Source organism: Dipteris shenzhenensis, chromosome 1 (genome assembly GCF_047967505.1).
Source record: "Dipteris shenzhenensis isolate YYH24624 ecotype China chromosome 1, Dip_SZ_1.0, whole genome shotgun sequence".
Taxonomy (NCBI): Eukaryota; Viridiplantae; Streptophyta; class Polypodiopsida; order Gleicheniales; family Dipteridaceae; genus Dipteris; species Dipteris shenzhenensis.
In genome coordinates, this window is record NC_141596.1 from 41,517,560 (window position 1) to 41,541,135 (window position 23,576).

Here is a 23,576-nt window from a genome sequence, read left to right on the forward strand (position 1 = left end):
ACCAACCTTACGCCCTCCAATCAAGAGAATAATCCACTGAGCCCTAGAGGGAATAATGACTCCGTGTCCAACAACTAAGGGGAGCACCGACTGCAAAATTGAAATAGAAGTACCCCCCCTAGTGCCCAAGGCAGGCGACCAAAATGTATGGCCAGAAAGCAACTTGCCTGACTTGGCACAATCTCTAGAATCTAGTTTGTGCTCCTGAATAAATAAGATATCAATGGAAACCCCAGTAACACCTGGATGAAGCTGATCCCGGATCAGCTATCTGCGGCGGCGATGTGGGACGCCACCTAGGCCTTGTATGTTCCAGCTAATAATCCTCATCGACGGGAGGATGTAGAGTGGAACATCTTACCCGACCTAGTGGTGGAAACAAACCCCTCAACAGGGGTAGACCTCCTGCTCGAGGAGCGAGGAATGGAACCAAGTGGCGGAAAATTAGCAGGGGAAAGAACCCTGCCACTTGACGAAGAAGCCCTGTCAACAGGAAACTCAATCACTGGCTCACAAAAAGTAGAGGGCACAAACTCCTCCTCTGGGAAATCTGAAGCATCTGCTAGAGCTGAAAATGAGTTCCTGTGAATTAGGCCAAACACCGGAGTGCGAAGGATCCCTTATGAGGGTAGATGATCAATAGTGTAAACCATCCCCTTCCCCCTATCCAAGGGAGGAAGTGAGGACTGCTCTCGATCCTGTGTCTACCTATCCACGGAGACCTCTACTGCCTCGAGGAGTGTGTCTGGCACCGCTGGTTCTAGGGGAGGAGCTACAACCAGGGAGGAGGTCGAAGCTGAAGCGTCTCGGACTGTGTGAGGTGAGATTGGAGGGACAGCCCGAGGTGAAGCAGAGTCCACTAGTGTATCCTAGTGAACTGAAGGAGGAATCTACACACGAACCATAACCCACTGGTATGCGTCGGGTGCCTCTGAGGTAGAAGGTCGTGAGGCACCTGAGGTAGAAGGTGGCGGTATCATAGGAGCGCTTAGTGGAGGAGCACTTTGGCGAGTAGGAGCTATACCACCATCCTGAGGAGGATCGCCATGTGGAGGTCGAGGAGCAGGTGCTGGACCTGTACCACCCTCCTGTCGAGGCTGAGGAGTAGGTGCCGGACCTGTACCACCTTCCTGTCGAGGCCGAGGAGCAAGTGTTGGACTTGTACCACACCCCTGTCAAGGCCGTGGGGCGGTAGCTGTACTAGAGGGCTTCTTGGGCCTTTTCTTCCTCCTGGGGCAATCCCTGGCAAAGTGTCCAATGGTCGTGCATATCCTGCATTGGTCCTGCCTGCTTGTAATTTCTACTCTATGGCGAAAAAAGGAACCATCCAGGCGCTTGATCATAACATGGTCCATCGTGAGGTTAGGATCCTTACAGAGGACCCTTACTCTAGGTACCCCATCAGCCTTAGTTGCCTCTGCTGCAGTCAATGGCAACCCAGGGAGGGGTGGGATCTCAGCAACCGTGCCGAAATGCTCCCCAATAATAGAAAGAAGTCGATGGTAAACCTGGGGAAGCCCAGGAAATCTGATGAAGAGTGAAAAGATTTCCTTATCTTCCTCCACTGGGTCGAAACCAATATCAAAGGCGTCAAAGAAGATCTTCATGTGTCCCAGGTGTAAAAACTCAGCTTTGAGCACTGTGCTCGCAGCCTCTGGAGTGTCAAAAACAACATGGAAAAAACCTCATCCCAGAAGACGAACATCTAACAATCGTGGAGTGAGGTATGGGGGGAGAGCTGCAAGCATCCAGTCTCTGGCTTGGGATCTGGAAGGGTGAGACCCGAAGATGCATGCGAGCAACGTGGTAGAGCATTCAATCTCTACGTCCTTCTTGAGCTGCTGCAACTCGTCTTTAGAAAAAGTAATAGTTTTCGCGGCCGGTGGAGGTGGAGTAGGATTGGTTGATGGAATATCCATCATCAATCGAGGTGAAGAGGCTGACTCGGGCACTTTTGAGGCTCCGTCTGCTCCAAAAAACGCTGCGGGAGAAGGAAGAGGGGGGAGACATGAAGAAGGAAAAAGAATGCGGGGGGGGGGGTAGGGAGCAGGGTAGAGGGAGGGCTGAGGCAGGAGCGGGGGGAGGGAGCGGGGTAGAGGGAGCGGGGGAGCAAGGAAGGGGGAGCGGCCTGAGAGGGGAGGGGGCAGCTGAGCGGGAGAGGATAGAAGGGGGTAGAGGAGAGGGAGGTAGAGGTGGGGGGGTAGAGGCGGGGGTAGGGAGCAGGTAGAGGAGAGGGGTGTAGAGGCGGGGGGAAGGGTAGGGGGAGGGTAGAGGCGGGGAAGGATAGAGGCAGGGGGAAGGGTAGAGGCGGGGGTGAGGGGAGCGGGGTAGAGGGAGCGGGGGAGCAGGGAAGGGGGAGCGGGCTGAGAGGGGAGGGGGCGCGCTGAGAGGGAGAGGAGGGGAAGGGGTAGCAGGCTGAGAGGGGAGGGAGCGGGCTGAGAGGGAGGGGAGGGGGTGGGCTGAGAGGGAGAGGCTGAGGGAGAGGGAGGGGGAGGGGGAGGGGGAGGGGGAGGGGCTGAGGGCGAGGGAGGGGCTGAAGGAGAGGGGGCAGCAAGGGAGCGGGGAGGAGCAGCAGCTCTGAAAAACCAAATGATGGCTTTTCAATTCTTCATACCCCTAAATGCCAGTCCCCTTGATCGGGCTGCACGCAAGCTATGTTCCTCAGTTGGGTCGCTTCACCATGGCTGCCCCCTGCAAAGCATCCAAGATTCCGACCGACCTCCATGCTCAGTGAGTCACATCCTAGTAACCAAAAGTCACAGTTTTAGTTATGATCTCTTCTGCTCGAACACATATTTTAGCACGCCCCATCTTACTGCTGCTCCTTATAGTATATGCCTTACACACACACACACACACACACACACACACACATGTATGTATGTATGTATGTAGAGAGAGAGAGAGAGAGAGAGAGAGAGAAAGAAAGAAAGAAAGAAACTATTATTATTGTCCTCTGGGGGCCTGAAATCGACCCATGGGACCCAATGGAATGTTACAAAGAGAGAGAGAGAGAGAGAGAGAGAGAGAGAGCACATGCGGACACACACACACACTCTTCTGTTCTACAATAAAATAATTTATACAAAAAGGGGATTATCTTTATATGTTGGACTTCATTTGCATCAAGAAATGGAGAGGTGTTCCTTTTTCTGTTTCGTTGTAGGGCTTCTGGTACTTTTGGAATGATTTATTCAGGCAGCTTTTCCACAGCTTGAAAGTAATAATATGGGGAGAGGATTTTGCGGCTGTATATTTAGCACTAGTCACTTGGAAACTGATTTGGTCACCTGTATCTTGCAGGCAATCCCACAGAAAGAAGTTGACATGAGGGTGATGGAGTTGCCATCACGTGTAATCATTGAGAGACCATTCCTAGTATGTTTTGTTACTTCTAGTGTCAACGTTTTCTGTTGTTAAGGCTGGATATTGGTAAGCTTGTGAGATGCATATCATGAATGTGAAGCTCTTGGTCGAGTCATTTTTTTTTCTCAAGGGCAAGGGTGTACTGTGTGCTTGTCATGCTGGCAGTTGCGCTTGAGCGTGATCAATCGTACGGACAGACGGGTGGGTCCATTGCAAATATCCATGTCTCAAGATGAGGCTGAAGAAAAGAGAGCAATTGTTGTAAATGGGCTTTGGACAATGGTTAGTCTAGTGACTTTGAATCTCTGAGATAATACATCCAAGTTCTCAATGTTCCCTTTGCTGTTTAATTTATTTGACCTTAGAAATCTCTAACAGCAGAATATATATCGAATGTTTGAGAGGCAAACAGTTTTACACCAATGCAATGGTGATTTGTATCTACTTTTCAAGGTGCAAATAAAATTATTCGAGTCAGTCAACTGCCATTTTTAAGCTTTCACACATTATGTATTCTTTTCCTCTTCGTATAAGCTTATGCCTTTTCTTGACAAGATAATTCAATTTGCAACGATCTCTCCTATGAGACTACCTTTGATGTGCCTGTAATTTTTCTTTATGTATTTCTGATGTACGTAAGACTTTTTTAGAAAGTCGCAAAAACAGTTTAATCTTCACATTGGAAATAAAAGTTAGGCTCAAAGAGATTTGGACAATTTAGTGACATATGCCCTTGCCAATTTGCAATTAAAGGAAGATGAGTAATTATATATGAGTGTGGGCATACTGGAAGTATGAAAAATGCAGCTAGAATATGAAAAATGCTGTGGAGGAGTCACAATATTGTTTACAATACTAAGTGTATATTTGCATGCACATGATATCACGAGTTGGGAGTAACTGTACCTTTGAAGAAATGAGACTTCCTATTGAAGCTTTCCTTTTCATACTTTGCGAGGAGCCCTTGCATCTAATTGTCCCCCCTCAAAAAAGATTAACATTTTTTCAAATAATTTGCTATTTCATAGTCAGCTTATTTCCAGAAGATCATGAGATCACATGGTAAGTAAGCAATGCAACAAGGAGAAAGAAAGAAAGAAAGAAAGAAATTTTATTAGAGTCTTCGGAAGACCAATGGGTCTATGAGACTGAAAGAAAACCTGATACAAATCCCAGTAAGGGTGGAGCTACTAAAATGAGCATCATCACCCGTGCTGAATCCTAAGTCTGATCATACATAATCAAATACATCTTGGTATGACTTTGAAAAAAAAAAAGACTGGAGCGGAACGTAATCCTCTGTATGTCATGTCGCCTTGGTTGGTGCATAGCCCGTGATGGGGTGCTGGCGTCCGTCAAGGGGTCCCATGCATCTCGGTCTCCCGGAGGAGGCTTGATGCAAGACCAGAGCCACCGTGACTCCCGTGGGACGTATCCCGGGTCTAAACAATGACGGGAGGTCCCCCAGAGTGATCTGTGTCCCCTCGATGTCTCGTGTGTTGTGCTGCGGTCGTCGGGTTGGGGTCTCTGTCACGTCTGCGGCTAGAGACTGGACGATCAATGTCACTCAATGGGAAGAACTCTGTGATCTTGCTCTGAGAGGTGTCTGATGGTGTGGCCAAGCCCCGTCGCTTGAGTAAGTACTCTCTGTGTCGGACCCCCTCATGAATGAAGGCCGCGAGGCATCTCTGATCTGGGTAGGCGAGGAATCTGGAAAGGAGCCTGGAGCCGTCTCTGAAGAGACGATGGTAGCGGCCTCGGATCTCGTAGTACACTGGGCACTTGAAAATAAAATGCTCCTCCGACTCAACCTCCTGACAGTCGCACAATATGCATATGCGATGCCAACTAGGGATCCCCTCTGCTCTGCCGCTCTCTATGCGGAGGCGGTGTGATGATACCCGAAACTGTCCGATAGAGATCCGTAGTGAGTGAGGCATATGAAGCTCAATGTACCCTGGTGGTGTGATGAATCCCTCCTCCGAAATACGAAGACAGTGATCTCTGTAGAAACTCAGCTTCACTGGAAGCTCCCTCGACTCCAACCAGGTCCTAAAGGTGTGTAGCTGCAGGAGATCCTCTCGAATGACCTGGTTGGTGTGTGGCCCCGATCGGGATGGTGGATGGGAGTACCGGAGGGGCATCTAAACTGTACTGAAAAGGAGGTATCCTATCGATGTGAAACCCTAGTCTCACAAACCATCTGTGAGTTCATGCATACCAACATCGCTCGTCTCCCTCTGCTGCCAACCTCATGGAGGAATCGAGAGAGAACAATGGACAGCAGGAGCAGGCAACAACTGAATATGATTGATTGATGATTTGCAAGTACAAGGGTGCCTCCTTAGGCAAAGGTAGCCTCTGTTCCCACACACACACATCACATGTGATGTCAAGTGAGGGAATCTCACTGACATTACAGGTGAGGTCACATACACCTACCATATCTAATCATGACCTTATCTAAAGCCAAAGGTCACTTGACCATTCACATTCACACAAGTCTCAAACCCAAAACCCCTTTTACACTCACAGACAAACTAGAACCTAGTTCTCACGCTTGACTCTGAATACCCAACAAAACGTTCGGAGAAAAGGTGGTGAGACCACTCCGCCGCGATACTGCAATGCTTACTGTGTGCACCTCCTGTGCCACAGCAGCTCATGACCAATAGTTGAGACCATCCCCTTTGGCTAGTAATTGGGTAGAAAGTATGTTTTAGAAACCTAGAACTAAGACTCTCACAGAAAAAAGCCAAATACAATCATTTTTGGGGGACTACCCAGGACAGAATACCCTTATTGACTCAACACACACACAAAGGACAATTAGAAAGCCCAATCCTCATCAACCTCCTCGCGGTGGACATGGACCAGTGGCAGCAGTCTATTTCCACAACTTCTTCTCTCAGGTTCTTCTTTCCCGAGCAAATTGGCATACACAGGAGCTTTGTATGTCTATTATGAATTGCCAAAAGGTACTAAGGTAGATTTACAAGCTGAGGTGATACATTTCAAACATAATAATCTAATCCTAAGAGAAAAAACCTCTTCTAAATGGAGGTACCCCAAGGATGTTCACACCACACTACTCAATATCCAACAATCCTTACACTATTTGCTACCATCTACTAGTGCAAAATCAGACAATTTGAGGACAAGAGCGGCTCCAAATCTGGCTACCATAAGAGGTCAAGCTCAAAATGACACTGTGTATGCCATGCTGGAGGGAAGTATCACCCTAACCTTAACCCTAGAAGTGTGACAACTCTCTGTGTAAGGTTTTAAAGCCTTACACAGATAAGTATGTATTTCTCCGAAAATGGACAAAACCCTGTATAAGGGTGTGCACTGTATGCCACCATCTAGCAGATATGGTGTTGCCTAGATGTGGACCCTTGGCACCACAAAACTATTCTCCTATCTTCCCCTAGCACCTTAAAAAACTGTGTCAGTCTGAACTTCAGTGGGATGAGTAGTTGCTCTCCCTACAGACCTCCTCGCTGCTCCGGTGGACAGCCAATGGTGAGGTACCGTTAATGTCCTGATCCTTGACTTCCTTGCAGCACCTTGCTGCTCCTGTCTGCAGCTAGTGGCGAGTCACAAGGCTCCCTGATTCCTGGCCTCCTTGCTGCTGGAACTGCAGCCAAACTGTGAGGTGCAAACTGAATACTAACTGCCCCTCCAGGGCCCTTTGATAGGGCTAGAATGCTCCTAGGAACTGGCCGACCAGCAGACTGAGCTGGCTGACCAGCCCACAGACTGGGCTGACCCAGTCTGTGGCAGATCTTCTGCCCTAACCTGCTGTTGGAGGCCAGCCTGCCAAGTGGTATGTGCTGGCTGGTCTACCTCTCTGTGAGCCTGACCCACTGCTTCAGACTGCTGCCTGGCAGTCCTTGCTGCCACCATCTGCAGGGTCTATATAATGGCCTTGCCAGCTGCAGGGTCTATATAATGGCCTTGGCAGCCCATGTTTGCTGCCCTATGTGCAGCCCTTGCAGGGCCTTCTGCTGCATGAACGTCTGTCCTCTTCTAGGTCCTGTGCTGCTCCTAGGAAGCCCTTCCATCCAGATATACCTGCAGCTCACATGACAGCCTGCATGCTGCCCCATGTGGCAGCCCTGCACCTGCAGATCTGCCCCTGTGGCAGCTTTCCTCTCTCCCCATTTAGCATCTCTTTGTCTCATAAGATACTGCTGGTACACCTCACAGATGGGGAAATGACCACAGTAATCCCAACACTAAAATGAAATTGTATAGGCTTCACAAGCAATAGTAGCTTGAATGAAGAGAATGTGGACTACTTTTGGATTAGTTTTCTTGTTTAGTGCTAGCCTTTGTCAATGCTGAGTCTACCCTTCACCTTTGGAGTGCTGATAGGAGCTTAGTACAAATACCTTTGTATAAATGGATGTTCAAGCATGTGTGAGGGTGTGGATATGTATGTGTGGGACATATGTTTTTGCTATGGTACACCCACCATTGGGCGTGGATGATGTCGGTGGGGATGTCATGACTAGTAAGTCCCTGCTATGCATGATGGAGTTTAGGGTTTTCAACCGTCAAGCAACTAACTCGAGTGAATAACTTTCTTTGCAAAAAAAAAACTTGAGTGAAGAACTGCACTATGTGTTGTGTTTTTCAGAGCATGAAATTTGAAATGTTCCTATATGTGTGTGTGTGTGTGTCTCTCTCTCTCTCTCTCTCTCTCTTTCTCTCTCTCTCTCTCTCTATATATATATATATATATATGTATGTATGTATGTATGTATAAATAAATAAATATATGTATATTAAATAAAAATATAAATATATATGTGTGTGTGTGTGTGTAGGTGTGAGGAGCGATGGAGAGCGATGGAGCCTCCCCCTTGCCCGTACAGCCCCAACCTACCTCGCTTTTCTGCTCGCAAACTCCTGTGCTTGCTCCGTTATCCTCTTTCCCTGCTTCGTACATCCCCGTACCTTTGCAGCTTGCAGCCGTACCTTTCCAGCCCACATTGGTACCTTGCCCCGTCTTCATCCACGCCTTTCCTGCACTCAGTCGTACCCTCTCTGCATTCCGTACAGACTGTACAGTCGTCCGTACAGGCTGTACGGTAGTCCGTACAGTCCCAGCCTCATGTCGCCTCTGATTTCCGTACAGCCCCTCTGCATAGTATGTCCGTACAGCCCGATTCTGGTCCTTTTGTACAGTCCGTACCTCTTTTGGAGCAGCCCTCTCTGTCTTGCTCTTTCCTTGATACCTCTTCTTCCCCTTTTCCTGTTGCTTCGACAGATGCCTCGTTCGTGTTCTCTGCTTCAGCTCTTCTTTCTGCCTCTGCTCCCACACGTGTTTTCATTCGGCATAAGAGAGGTGTTTTGCTTCCTTCGTGCTCTTTCAAATCGGCGAAGCTAGATGTTGCAGTTGGACCTTCCTCTCCTCTCCAGTTGGATCTTCTTCGCCAGATGTGTGCTGCCTCCGTTACAGAAGTTCCTTCTTCGGGTTCTCCTTTGGTTTGTTCTTTGGATTCTGCCCTTGTAATCTTTGGTCTTCGACAGGCTTAGCAGCTTGGGATCTATCTCTACTTTATGGGCAGGGTTCTTTCTGCAGCTCACCTTCGTCGTTGGGCTGAAGCTGCCGTGGGTGTGGATGTCATTTCCTCCTTTGTCTTTATGGGCAAAGGGTTTTATTATGCCCACTGTTCTTCGACGGAGGTGGTGGAGCACCTTGTCAGTTGTGCTGGGGTTCCTGGGGCAGGTTTATTTGCTTATGTCATGCCCTGGGATCCTCTTTTTGATTCGGCAGCTTCTCTTTTGACTCATTGCCCGGTATGGATCACCCTCAAAGCACTGCCTGTTTCTCTTCTTCAGCATCTTTCTACCCTTGTAGCGCTCTTGGGGAGGCCTCTTCATGTTCCGAGACAGGAGTTTTTGTAGGCCACTCCGGATATTCGATATGATGCAGCCAGTGCCTTCTACTTTGGATCTTGATCTGGGTTTTGCCCATCCCATGCACATTTGGTTGCATTTTGCCTCTTTTCCTACAGCCTGTTATCGGTGCTGCCAGGTTGGTCATTTTGCACGTGCTTGCCCTTCTGCTTCCAAGACCACTCCTCCTGCTCCTTCCTCAGCAGTCAAGATTACTCCCCCTTCTCCTCCGGTCTCTACTATGGTTTCACTAGATAAGCCTTTATTCACTGCTCCGAAGCATTACTGGAAGAAGGTAGATAAATCACTGGCCAATCTTGCTGCTGCTAAAGAAGCTCAGGCTCAATCTCGTGTTGAGCACCAATAGTCTCCTTCTCCTCAGGATAAGGATGTTCCTCTTGAAGAGGGGATTATACAGGATGCGGTACATGTTTTATCTCAGGTTGATACTTGGAGTGAAGCTGAAATGATGAGTCGTGATTTATTTGATGCGGCTCCTTCAGATGGTACTGATGTTGATCTAGCTCCTTTGCCTGTGATGATCGTGCCAGAGTCTATTTTTGTTCAGGATGCAGATGTTCCTTTTTCTCTGGATTCTTTTCATCCTTGGTTACAACAGGTTTTTGACCTTGTGATTCAAAAATTCCGGCTGCCAGCTTATATTAAGAAGAATCACAAGGGCAAAATACAGCTAGTTTTTATTGATGGTGCAGTTACTCCACTGCATCACTTTTTACGAAGCAACAATCTGAAACTGGAGGATCTTTTGTTTGATTCTCCTCCAGTGGATATGTAACTTTTTACTGGGCTGCCTCATGAGTTTTTCTCTGAGGCTTTACTTGTAAATTTTTTCTTTGTACCTATTGGTGGGTTTTTACCTCTTTTTGGGGTTTCCCACACAGAAATAAAAGATTTCACTAAAAAAAAAAGTGTGTGTGTGTGTGTAGATAGATATCTATACATATACAAATACACACACACACACACACACACACACACACACACACACACACATATGTGATCTGGTCTAGATATCAGCGTGTCATATACACACACAAGCACAAGTTAATGGAGATGATCCCGTGGAAACAAGTCTGAAATCTCCCTTTTCTATTAGATAACATCGTTGGGTTCGTATGGGTAATGACAGAATTTGCCTTGTGTTGTTGTATTCAGTTTGCTCTCAACTTGTAAGAAGCCCTGCTATTGACACTGATTGATAATCGGCAAGTGTGCATGCCATCCATAATAGAATCACATAACTAGGGATATTGAACCAGTTTCCCTTTGTACCATGGGTTCCTTTAGCTACTTGGGCCCCGAATTTCTAGGACAAATGCCATTTCGGTACAGGTCTGGTCATGTGAGGATGAGGATCATGGTTTTGCATGATAGTCTAATGTGCTCTTATCCCCACATGAAAGAAGCAAAAGCAAACTTATTTTCACAAACCTATTGCTACTGCATAAACTTCTTTAGACTCTTGCAAACGGAAAGACTATACTAGTTCTTCAAGTTCATTTAGCCTCTTGTAAACTGCATGCGTGCTAGACTATGCTGCCGTCATGCAAAAATAACATCTCTATCTTGCCCAGTGCCAGTTCTTGGCAAAAGCAATACCACGCAAGTACATGTAGATTGGGGTGCCCCACCATTGGTGACCCAATTCTGGTGTGCTATAGCCTCTATTGCTGTGTCTCTTTGGTTTTCCATGGTGTATCTAGTAATTCTTTGGATTCAGGAACAGATTTTCAGTGCGTTCATTTCGATCTTTTGGCTCTTAAATTTTACAAAGGATATGATTTTTACTGTTTTGCCTTGAATAATTCACAAAGGCAACTTTCTGAACTACTTGTGAACTTCTCTTTGTCAGATTGTTCCTCCTTTGGAACCTCTCGCCACAACTGATTTCAGCCTTGTAAGCTTCTTTGATACATGTTCGTAATTAGCATCATGTTTAGAGCTATAGATGTATTCATGATGTTTTACACTGGATATAATTCTAACTTTTTTGTATTTTTTCAGTCTCTTGTTGCTACAGCTGTTGGTGTTCAAAAAATAGCTGGAATAGGAATTGTGGATGCCCGAGATGGGAAGCCCTACGATACTTTGCTTGCTACAGAGGTAGTAAATACTCAAATTCTGCTTCTAAGTAAACGAGTTAATATTTGATTTATCAACATGTAGAGTTCTCTAAGGGTAGATATCTAACTAGTGTGAAGTTTAGTATCGTGCCTTTCTTATACTAGCAATTTTCAAATAGCATGTTTTGTCTTACAAAAGAACATATTTTCAAATGGCATGTTTTGTGTTGTTTTCAGATGATGAGTTTGGGCATGTTTCTGGATTCACCTAGATATAAATTTGTCTTATAAACGAACAATCTATTTAAAAGAGAATAATGATGAAAAGATCCGATGAAGGGTAGTAAGAAATGCTCAACTTGCAGTTCTGCATGTGATATTGTATAAAACATTAGGAGACCAGATCTTACAAAAGCGCTCACAATGCTCAGATGTCTTGTGAGATGTCTTTTGATCTTGTTTCTAGATAGAGCACAAGGTGTAGATAATGTCAAGCTAGATGCCCACAAGGGACATTGCTGGTTGGATTGAGATCTTTTGAGGTGGAAATCTAAGTTTGCAGGTGGAGATATTGTGATCATGTCCATATATTTGGGCAACGGTTACCCGAAGTTCCTTAATGAGAGCATCTAGGCATTCAGCCATGCGTGGCCCTTTGTATGAGCTCGTTGCCATAATCACACTCTATTATCTTTGCCAAGAGATGGACTTGACTTTATATGTTTTTTTAAAAACCAATAGTTGAGAGGCTGAACTTAATCCCTTGGTGTAGTTTTTTAATGGTTTGCATTGCTGATTTTTTGTTCTGTTTTATTGCATATCTTGTTCCAAAAAGAGGGTTCTCCCTCGTGTTGCAGGGGAATAGTGGACATTCTATAGGCACTCTCCTCGTCTACATCATTCATTGCTAGTTCCAATAGGAAATTCTGGGTTGCATCTATCAAACGCTTTGGCATTGCCAATTCAAGAAGACTTTAATCACTCTTATTACTACTTGCTTATAACTCCACATGCAAGCGCATGTGTGTGCACACATATGGTGTTTAAATTCCCAACTTGAAATAAGATTATCTCGACGGTGCTCTAAAAACTAGAGTATGGTGCACACTCCATAAGGGTGTGTTGCTGGGTTTTCACCCCATGCCTGACTCAAAGTAGATATAGCTGTTTCTCCCATGGTGCTAGCGGTCTCTCACATCTCCTGTTCCTCTAGGTGCTAGCAATTTCTGTCCCTCTAGGTGCTAGCATCTAGGCTCACAATTGATGTGAGCCTGGGTATTTGTCTCTGGGTGGGCCCTGCCTTTGGTCTTCGGAACCAGCCTCTGGTGTCCGTGCTCCACCCTGAATGTAGAAACTTTGCTCTTGATTGCTTATGCTTCCTGCAGCTAGCTTCCCGAGTTTGGCAAGGAATCTTGTCGGCTGTCATGCTCTGTAGTCTACTGGTGTATCCGACTACTCTCTACATTTTGGGAAGTTCCTAGGGAAAATGCCTAGTCTCCAAGAGGAGAAAAGAGTATGTTGTAGTTCTTGGACCCTTGGGAAATTGCTCCAAATCTGTCTCCAGACTTCTTTCAGCTCATTTCAAGCATCCAATAAGAGCCTGTTTCCCTAGGCCTCAACCCTACATAGCCGCACGACGTGACACATGTATCAAATAAGCATTATCTTCAATTGCCAACCCCATATGCCAGACAATCTACACAAGTTGAGAACCATAGAATTGGCGCCTTCTTGCCTCTCTTCTTTTCTCCCTCCATTTATGCGATCAGTGATTGGAGAAAAACTCAATCAAAGGTAATTCAACTTATTCACAACCTCCACCTGTTTGCCCTTGGAGAAGAATATCGAATAGTGTCCATGTGAATCTCAACTAGGATGACCTTTGTCTTGTTTGCATTCACTCTAAGCCCACTGTGTTGGCAACATTACTCCAAGGAATGCATATTTTTCCTGCCTTATATCTTGGAGCACGAGGAAAGATTTACATTATCCACATACAGTAGGAGCATGATGATTGTCTGCCCGTTCAAGGGATCAGAAGTCCAGTCTTGCTGAGGATATCCCATTAACCTTTGTTCCAGTTTAGGCCAAACAGACTGGGAGAGAGTGGGCAGCCTTGCTTGACCCCAGTGTTGGCCGACCTGGCAGTGTATTTGCTTGTATATTTTGGCTAGTGTCACTTGTCGCTTGGTTACTTTGCCGTCCTTTTTGAAAAGAGTTGATTGCAGGGGCAAGCTCTTCTATCCCTGATTCCTCCATCCCATGTGGTTTATAAGTATATGACCAGTAGGTTTTTTGCGAAAACCAGTTTTGTCCATTTTGTGTCCACTCAACTTTGGAACCCCTCATGCATGATTGAATTGAACATATCACAGACATAGTTGCAAACAAATGCGTTTGCATGCTTTAGCAAACATTGGCAAGTGTTTGCAAGCCTGTTACTTTTTGGGCATGCTGCAAACAATAGAGGGGATGAGGATGATGGGCAATGTCAATTTGAGCATGGCATCCTGCAGGCTGCAGCCCCAAATGTAGTTTGGTGGTAATTTGTTTTCTTATGAGGATTGAAGTTTAGTAGCCTGGAGTTGAAATATTAAATGCTCCTATTACAATTGCTGGTCTGTTAAGCGCTCGTGTTTGTGTCAAACAGAACCAGCAAGCAAACGTTTGCAAATCCACAAAGTTGCTCTGCGCTCTAGGTTTATGTCCCTTGTGTCCTCTTGCATCCTCGTGCATCCGCTTTTGTGTTTCTCTCTAGAGTTTATTTTATTCACTCCCAATTCTGCCCCATAGCTCCATGCTTCCTCCGTGTGTGGTCCTCACCAACTCAAGTGTGCATAGCATCTTCTTTTTGTCTTGCTTTGCTACACTCCTCATCGAACAATTTGTTGCAAGGGAAGTCATATGCGTGGGCTTCTCGCCTTTTCTCAAGGCAAGGTATTTTACAACACTCTCCCTTACGTCGTACAAAACTCTCTCCCTTCTTTTGTAGAGGAAGGTTACTGTCAAGCTCATTTGACCAAGTGTCCAAAACTGAGCATATGAGACAGCCTTTTGATAATTCAATTGTAATCTAGGACCACTTCTTGCTTCTGGTAGCGATATGGTGTCTCATTAGATCCGACTAACCCATACAATACTTGCTGTTAGCAGTCTATGGTCTGTTTTGGAGATTTTTCTACCAGCATAAAGTCTCCTAACCTGTGCACTCTTGTATTGAGGATGAGTATGTAGTCCACAACACTATGACAGGTGTTGGTGTGGATGTGTATTATCTTCTTGCTAACCCATTGGCGTGCCCCATTCACTATGACCACTTCAGGACTTCCGAACACAAATAGTGCTTAAATTCCCCGGAGTTAGGAAGGGAATTGTGGCAGGATGCTGCAAAAATGAGATTTCATGAGCGAGGTGCTATTACTTGTTGAATCTGCTGTAATTGCAGGTTTTGATGCACTTTGTAGTTTTGGAACTATTAGAAGCTCAAGCTCTAGGCTATCAAAGCTAAACAGTTTGTGGGGTTTTTGTGATAAAAGACCCCCTATTTGCAATTGTAATAAGATATAGGACAGTGGCAAGTGATTTACAACCAAACATGAAAGAGAAGCAAACGAAGCAACCACGATAAATAACAGGGAGACAGTGACTGAAAATGCAGAGACATGATTTTATAGAAAGGGTAGTGAACGGTGGATCGAATAGAGAAAAGGGAAGATAAAAGATAGACTTGCTCATTTTCCTTTTCTTGTGTGGGGGACAAGCGTTTGTGAAGCTTGCTTGGCTTTAAACATTAGAGATGTATGTCATCTTTGAAGCTCTTTTGTTGAACTAACACATGCAGGTATTTGTGGAGCCACATTAGCAGTCAATAAGCTTTGTGCTCACAGCAACATTCAGATCTTCAATAATATGAGTGTTCCGTGTCTCAAAGGTCAGGCTTTTTGTCAAGTGACGCCCACCTGGAGCCTTGAGAGTTATTACTGGTCTGGTCTTTCTTGCAATGTGCCATACTTTGAAGCTGTACCGAATTGTTGGATCACTCCCTGTTTAGTTTGTTGATGAAGCAAGTCTCATCTGTACATCACAAGGGGAAACAGCATGATTCCCATCAAATATTTGACTGCAGGAGTTCCAATGAAGTTTGCTCTGGCAGTCTAATTTTCCTCGGATCTTTATAGTCCAACATGGACGCTAAAAGTCTACCAAATGGCTGGGTTAGAAATGAGGTTTTTGGGTCTTGAAAAGGGATATTTTTTGGACCTTACATCCATATGAACACTGAGCACATATAAAACATGTAAATTTTGTTCTTTAAGGCAATCATATACCATTATTAATTTTTAACAAAGCTTAATGCAACCACCATTTCTTGTTCACTTTCATTTTTGAGATCTTGTTCTCAGACATTCAAAAACTGATTCCTTGCTGTGAAGAACTTTAAAGAGCTGATTGCGCACATTACCATGACTGATTTCTTACTGCGGCTGGAAGTGACGCGTGTAAATCTTGCATAGATTCCCTTGGATGTTTTCTTTTGGGGTGATTTAATGTTGTCTTTCAAGACCTATACTTGGGAAATAATAAAAGGGAGAGAAGAAGGGTCAAGGGAGGGGCGTAAGCAGAGGGAGTAGGAGAGTGCGGATGTGGGAATAGTAGAGGGTCTGATTTCTGAATGTTGGAAAGGGAGAGAAGGAGGGGCAGAGAGAGGGATGTAAGCAGAGGGAGTAGGAGAGTGAGGACATGGGAATCGTAGAGGGTCTGTATTCCAATGATTTCTGAATTTTGGATAATAGTGGAGGTTTGCGCCCTTTTGGTGCACCCCATTTTCCAATTTGAGTTCTGTAAGAAAACATTTCAATTCGAAAGACAAAACATGTTTTTAAGAACCCCAACAATTGATGACTTGTTGCAAGACTGAGACAGCTTTGAAAGAGCTTGGGGATGTCTGTCAGGAGGTGTGTAGTTTGGCATTGTAGCAGGTATGTAGGCGTGAGCAAAGCTACTTGGCGTTGACGTAGGGCTATTATTGCAATTTCACTTTGCTGTGTGAGTGCCTTGGACATGATATTGTCACGTTGTTGGCTGTCCCTAATGTCAACCTTGCTTCCTCTGTAAACAACTATTTTGCTCTTTCCCTTGGCCTTGTTTTGTGCTTGTTTTTTGGTGCTGGAGATGCATTTCGGTCAAGCCTTCATTCATACAAAATTGAGTGCTCTTTAAATTGGAGGACAAAGCAGCATTACAATTCTGTTTAATCTTACATGGGAGGCACATGGAAGGGGTTTTTGGACAAAAAATCCTCAAAACTGTCTCGGCATGGTTTGTCAATCGGTGTAGATAGGGCAGTGAAGAACTGTATCCATGCAATCCCCCATTAAAGTGGGTGGGATAATGTACGTGTTAGTGGGATTTTGATCCATCTTCTCTGCATTGTCATCCGCAAACAACGTTGTCAAAGGGTCAAAGTGTCGCCAATCGATGTCGGCCAAGCACTTCCCAAACTTGGGCTTCGCACGCCCTTGTCCTCTTCCTACATTTGTGGCTTCGCACGCCCCTGTCCTCTTCCTACATTTGTGGCATGTGTTGAAGCATACACTCAGGAATGCCCATCATGACACGCATCCCCTTGTCATCACTTGTCAGAGCTTCCATAGACTTGACTTTATCGTCCTCGGTCAACCTCGACGATGCGAGGCTATACAACCTCTCCTCATTGATCGCCCCTGGGGGCTTCATCCCCAAGTCTAGAGTGGTGACAATCCTACAAATCGAAAGTGGTTTCAAAAAACAATCACTTCGTATGCAAGCTTGTCATCTAATCGTTTTCCTTCCACATGTAATCTCCACAATTCACTTGTACCATCTTGCCCCTAGTGCAGGGTCAGCCAACTTCAAGAGTTGACGCGTACGCTTCAAGAGCTTGTCGTTCACACTGTAGTACGCTTCGCTCCATTTCTTTCAAAAGTCAACATCCGACAACTCGCTGCGACTGTGCATGACTGGATGCAAGTGTTTGTCATACGTGTCATTCGTTGCCTTGTCATCAAACATATTGCAATAACTAAAGAAGGAAAGGAAAAAGTGTCTCGTTATTGATCCTTACCTTCCACATCACCTATGCGATTATTGGAAGAGGGTTTTTGTACCAATGAACTTTCATGGCTGCCTTCTTCCTGTGGGCATCCAGCCACTCTTTCTGCTCAGTTGACAATCTTCGGTGAGTTGCCACATCTAATATAGCACCCAACACTCTGGCCTTGCAAATGAGGTTCAAAAAAGTGGAGGTGACAATGTTCTATGCTAGCCTGGCGTCGAAAGCAACATATTAAACAATCCTCCAGTGAGGGTGAGGCAGCTAAAGACACAGTGCATTCATTAGGAATCATCGAACTCACCTATTCGTCGTTGATAATACAAACAACTCTCCTTCATCTTCTGAGGGCACCTCCACTAATCGGCATTGGACGCGTATATGCCGGCGCTTATCATTAGGAAAGGCTGGCACTCAAAAGAAAAAGAAGAATTCATGAGTTGAAAACAAATGAAACTTGGCTACTAATGTTGAATCACCCAAATCAATGGACTACAATACTTACATGTCCTTATCTCGATTCCCACCCTGTGTGGCGATGGTTTCCATCCCAAATGTAAAATAAGGAATTGGACAAGAACGCCCACTTTGTGTTCCTAATTTCTTCCTCAAATTCTTCGTGTTTCTGGAGCCACAGTGTGAATTCCACTCCCTTTTCACATCCTCGTCCACGTCTCTCTTTTGCATCTTTGGTGTGGAGGTGAGCACGATGAGGACACCCAACCCCAGCAAGTACCCACTTGAGAAGAATGTTTTCTGCATCTCTTGGGTGCGGGATGTGATCTGGTGGATAGTGGGCATTGGGAGCAATCGACACAAGGGGATAGAGGGCAGAGGGATTATTTTTTCCACCTACAAAGAAATTTTTTTAATTTAGCCCAAACATTCGTTCTCACTCCGTGCCTTGAGATTATAGACCTTCAAAAGACCGAACTACTTACAGTGAATGTTTGTAGCTGGTCCTCAATGCACTCCCACACGATTGTCTTGTTGCAGGAGGCACTCAGTGCCGTCTCTCCAAGGATACCCTCCTCGTCATCGTCCTCAGACTCCTCTCTGGCCAGTCGCTTTGGTGCATGTCGACCTCAGCCTTTGCTACGTCGCCCCTGGGAAGAGGGTGTGCTCACACTTTTACTACATCCTTTGGAATCCCGCTTAGAAGCGCCGACGGTAGCCCCAGCAGATGTTGCCAAGGCTCCGCAGAGTTACGAGGATAGGCCTCCCATCGATGATGCACCGATAACAGTCTGCACGTTCAAGGGATCGAGCCAAATTTTCCTTCTTCATCTACCTCCCCCTTGTGTTAACGTAGAACCCTTGAGACCACGCAGTCTTCCTCTCGCAGAAGTTGTGCCCCCCGTCGGAGGCATGTCCTCATTATCAAGCTGGGCTATATCATCAAGTCTCTATTCACAGAAATTGGTAAAATGGGTTCAAGAAAATCCAACAAAGCCCACTCTAAGCTCATGCAAAGGAAGGACATGATAGAAGAGCTCACCACTTATTCAACAGGCCACACAAGTAACGCGTTCTCTTTGAGGTCCACTTCAGCCCCATCCTTGTTGATTCCTTTCAACAGGGCCTTATCATACATGCACGAAATGATGACACCAACGTTGCCAAATCGAATGCCTTCTGAATCATGTGTTTGACGAATGCGCGCCTGAGCCACGGGATCGTATTTGTCATCATACAAGATGACGATGTCATCTCACTTGAATGCGGGTGATGCCATTCTTGCTAGGATGCGGATTGAGGATACAGTACAAAGTTAGGGTTTGCAAGACCTACATTCATGGCACAAAAACCCTCATTACAAGACAAAAAAGAGAAAGATAGGGGGGAAAGATAGAGGCCTTTCTCGGGCACGGAGAGAGAGAGAGAGAGAGAGAGAGAGAGAGAGGTACCTTGATAGCTCACTCACAAAGTAAGTATCATTGGGGGGTGTAGCTTTTCCCAAAAGCATGTTTTTTTTTGTTTTTTTAAAAGCTTGTTAAAAAAAAAAAAACTTTTTTGGCTCCACCAAACATGGCCCGTTTTAAAACAAATTTTCATTAAAAAAAAGTTTTTTAAATAAAAATTTTGTAAATAATTTTTTTAAAAATCTCCAAAAAAAGGGTGAAGTTGGCACCCAGAGGAGGGCACCGGTGCCCTGCTCTAGGCGCCAACTTCACCCTTTTTTTGGAGATTTATTTGTTAAAAAAAATTCTAAAGTTTAAAATTTTTTAAAATAAAAATATCAAAAAAAAGGGCAAAGTTGGCGCCCTCCCGTGGGCGTCAACTTTGCCCTTTTTTTTTTAATTTTCATCCCAAATTTGTTTTTCAGAAATGTCCAAAAATGAAATAATTTGCACTAATTTTTTTACCCCCTAGCAAAGATCGTCCTTTTTGAGGGCCTTCCACTCTGAATTTGGCCAATGTTCCAAAAAGTAATCTTTTTGAAATTTGTGCGAGATCTTGTTATGCCGTCGATTTTCCTTCAAAAAGTTTGGAAATCGGAGTTGCTACGAAAAAGTTATGGCTGTTTTACTCTTTGGCGAAATTCTATGTAATTTTTACTAGTTTTTATGTTTTTCTACAGGCTTGCTTGCCTTTCACACGAATCACCTATACTTTCTAATTGTTGCATAATTGCGATTCTATGCCAAAAGCCAAGATGCTCATTTTTTGGGGGTTTTTAAAAGCTTTTATTGTTTTTTGGGGTGGAGGTGGGGGGTATAGCTGTTTTTTAAAATATTTGACAACAAACAATTACAAAAAATGGCATCTTCACCCTTACACCTATTCTTGCATTAAATACTCATAGAATGCTATTTGTTAGACATCAACTATATAAAGACCCCCCCCCCCCCCCCCCACACACACACATCTCTCTCAAGCTCTCATTCTCTCTCAACTCCTCCTCCATACCCTAACTCTTTGTCCGTCTCTCTCCCCCCCCTATCTTACACCTCTCTCTCTCCCTGGGGCGCCAACTCCCTTTAGTAAAAAACCTATCAAAATCTTGAGTATGATATGAATTTAACAGTATGCCATGAGTAGAAAGTATTCAAATTAACATGGTTGTGTTCTACACTTAAAGAGCTTCAAATATGTCTGTACATCTTAAAATTTGGGTAGCACATAAAGAGGTTACATTAATTTGAAAGGAGATGGGTTTTCATAATTTAGTGTATTTTTTGTTCCCCCCCCCCTCATCCAAAAGACCCCCCCCCCTTGGGCCTCACATATTATAAAAAAATATGTACAAATCTTAAAATCTTGCATATTTTTCAACATATATACCTTATATTTTGTGGGAGGGGGGACATGGAATTTTCATATTTTTTCCTTGCATATTTGAAAATTTTAAAGGAAATCCATGCATATTATACAATGGACCTTGTCCCCCCATACCCTAGATTTTTGATGACGATATTAACATATTACATATTGAGTGGGTGTCCCAACTCTCTCTCTCTCTCTCTCTCAATGGCCGGCCCAACTGGTGCAGAGTCTAGCAACCTCAACAAAGTGCAGATCTATTTGAACTCCCTCTCGTCGGAGCCAATGATATGATATGCAAATGGTGGAACCGTTGTGCTAAGTGAGGATGACCCCCTGATAGCCAAGGGCATTCATGTGATGGCCATCGCACATGTAAATAGCCGCTTGCAGAGTATGCAAGTGGAAGCCATTCAGGCGGGTGGATTGGGGCAGTTCTACATGCTGAACACGTAGTTGTCACGTGACTATGTGCTAGAGAGAGGAAAGAGTGCACTTGCCCACACTCCACCCACAATAGATCTCACCCAAAGTCTAGCCAATTTGAGGCAGAGACCATGCGAGTTGGACCCATCATTCTGAGCACAAGGGAAGGCAGCCATTGCACAAGCTACACCCATAATAGATCTCACGGCTAGCCCAAGAAGCCTGAGCTCGAGGCCAAGTTCAAGCCATGTTGAACAACCATTAGGAGGCCATGGCATGGTACTGATCGATGATGACAATGATACAATAGCTGCAATGGAGGATCCTCAAGCAGTCATTAGCATGTTGTCGTACATCAAGTCTTCTAGGGGACGTCATCGATTGCTTCATGAACTGTTGTACAATTCAACCATAGTGGAGAAGTTGATGGAAGTTCCGACAATGTACAACGGAAACGTTGCGTTAAAATTGCTGCCCATGCCGCATGGACCGAGTGCAATGGACGGAGTTAAAGGGTTATATTGCAATGGTATATTATATTTACCATCAGGCAAGTCATTCGGTCAACATTTATCGGGTCACCTTTATAAATATTGATGTGAATACGGTTTTTGGAAACACGAATACAATGAATGATCATGTGAGCATGTAATCATGACATACAAAACCCTAACTGTGCTAGTGGTCTAGCCGCACTATGTCCATGAAGTCAAGTCTAAATAAACTTTGTGAGATGCACAAGACCATCATTTTGTCATGGGCGAGGAAATTTTTTGACTCTTTCTTCAAATTAAATGATGAAAGAGTGTGTAAGAGGTAGAGTCGACCCCTATAGTGATTTAGCCCTTTGGGTTACTACAAATTTTAAAATATGAGAATGATCTAGTAATACAGAGGGGCTATATTTAAGGCGGCATGTGGTAGAGTACGCACATAAAAGAGAATACTTTTATCGAAGTCAAATATACAATAGAACCTATATTAAAAGGAATAAAAGTGCTATCTTCTAAAATACAATGACTCCTAGCACATTCTTGAAAGTGATTCCTCCCCTCGCTTTGATGGCCTTAAAAGTCCTTACCTTATCCCACACTCTATTAGCCCACCACTTTTGTTCTTCTTGGTTCTACTTTCCTTCCACTTTTTCGATTCTTAATTGAAAAGTACTATTGCTTGGCTCAAACTCAAAAGGAAATGTGTCACTATAACATATAATCTTTTGACTTGGGTCTTTCTCTTTCTCAAGCTTTGACATTCATTGCGTGTGTTTGTTTAGAATATTCAAACAACATCTTGCTCTTGATTGGCCTAACCCATATTTTTCTAGGTCCATATTAAAATTTAAATCTTGAGTATTCAATCTTTGCATCAAATCATAAAAGCTTTTTACTTCCGTCCTTGCATTCGCTGTGTGTATTTGTGTTGCCAATTATCAAAGTTGTTATTAATTTACTCAATCAAGTGATTGATGAGCTATAATTTTTTAATTATTAAGGAACCATTAGGACTAGGAGACAAACATAGCATTATGATAGCAATGATAGCATTCGTTTGTCTTATACAAAAATATTATGATCTCACACATTTAGTGCAAACATATTTGTTTTAAGTTGAGAAGTGGTGGTATCCATCTTGCATGCCAATTATTTGAATCCAGGTGTCTCCCTTGAATCGTAGGAGTGCAAGAAGGACTATGGCGGAGTAGGGACTATATGTAACAACATCCACCTTCTTGTTGTTGGCGGAGGTTTCGGAGGTTATAACACATCCCTCTAAAACTATAGCCTCGTCCACCTACCCTTTTACAATTGTGGATGCTTGCCTTATAGCCTGTACCTTGGCAAAATCTTTTAGCACCCATAGGACTTTGGTCTTCTTCGTCACAAGGTGTGGCTTGTAAAACATGGGGCATCATTGCGAAGAGGACTAGTATGATAAAAGCTTTGATACACATCATGTGTGAGAGAGAGAGAGATAGAGAGAGACAGAGACACAGAGAGAGAGAGAGAGAGAGAGAGAGAGAGAGAGAGAGAGAGAGAGAGGTGAGTACGCTCCACAATTGTAGCCCTTTCTCCTCTATATACCTACAGATGAATGCCACCCACACTTGATACACACCAAGAGTGTGACCACACCAGACGAGCTTATACCAAAGAGTGAAGGGAAGGCGACAGTTTCACAACTATGACCCTTGCAAGCCCTTGCTTCTATTTTTTCCTCTAGATACCTAGTAAAGTATGAAGCTCCATGCACTTATCGTCGACAGCAAGAGCGGTAGTTTCATAACTATGACCCTTGCAAGCCCTTGCTTTCTATGTTCTCCTACCTACAAATGAAGCTCCATGCACTCCACACCAAGAGCGTAACCAACTTTGCTTTTGGCCAGCAGAAATTAGCTATATTTGTTTGGAATTGAGAATTTAGTATTTTGTTAT

The 23,576-nt window shown here is 44.5% G+C and overlaps 1 protein-coding gene and 1 pseudogene across 1 annotated transcript in view; one reads left to right on the top strand and one right to left on the bottom strand.

The window, feature by feature from the left end:
- The window catches only part of LOC147905846 (trafficking protein particle complex subunit-like protein), a 69,752-nt gene extending 54,038 nt beyond the window's left edge, over window positions 1-15,714 (top strand). The window contains exons 8-12 of the mRNA XM_087375111.1: window positions 3,304-3,378; window positions 3,532-3,648; window positions 11,150-11,194; window positions 11,302-11,400; window positions 15,202-15,714. Coding sequence (XP_087231237.1) covers window positions 3,304-3,378; window positions 3,532-3,648; window positions 11,150-11,194; window positions 11,302-11,400; window positions 15,202-15,222 — 357 coding nt within the window. The 3' untranslated portion in view covers window positions 15,223-15,714. The remainder of the gene's footprint in view (window positions 1-3,303; window positions 3,379-3,531; window positions 3,649-11,149; window positions 11,195-11,301; window positions 11,401-15,201) is intronic.
- Window positions 15,715-16,925: 1,211 nt separating this feature from the next.
- Window positions 16,926-19,045, bottom strand: LOC147905847 (uncharacterized; annotated as a pseudogene).
- Window positions 19,046-23,576: the final 4,531 nt, after the last annotated feature.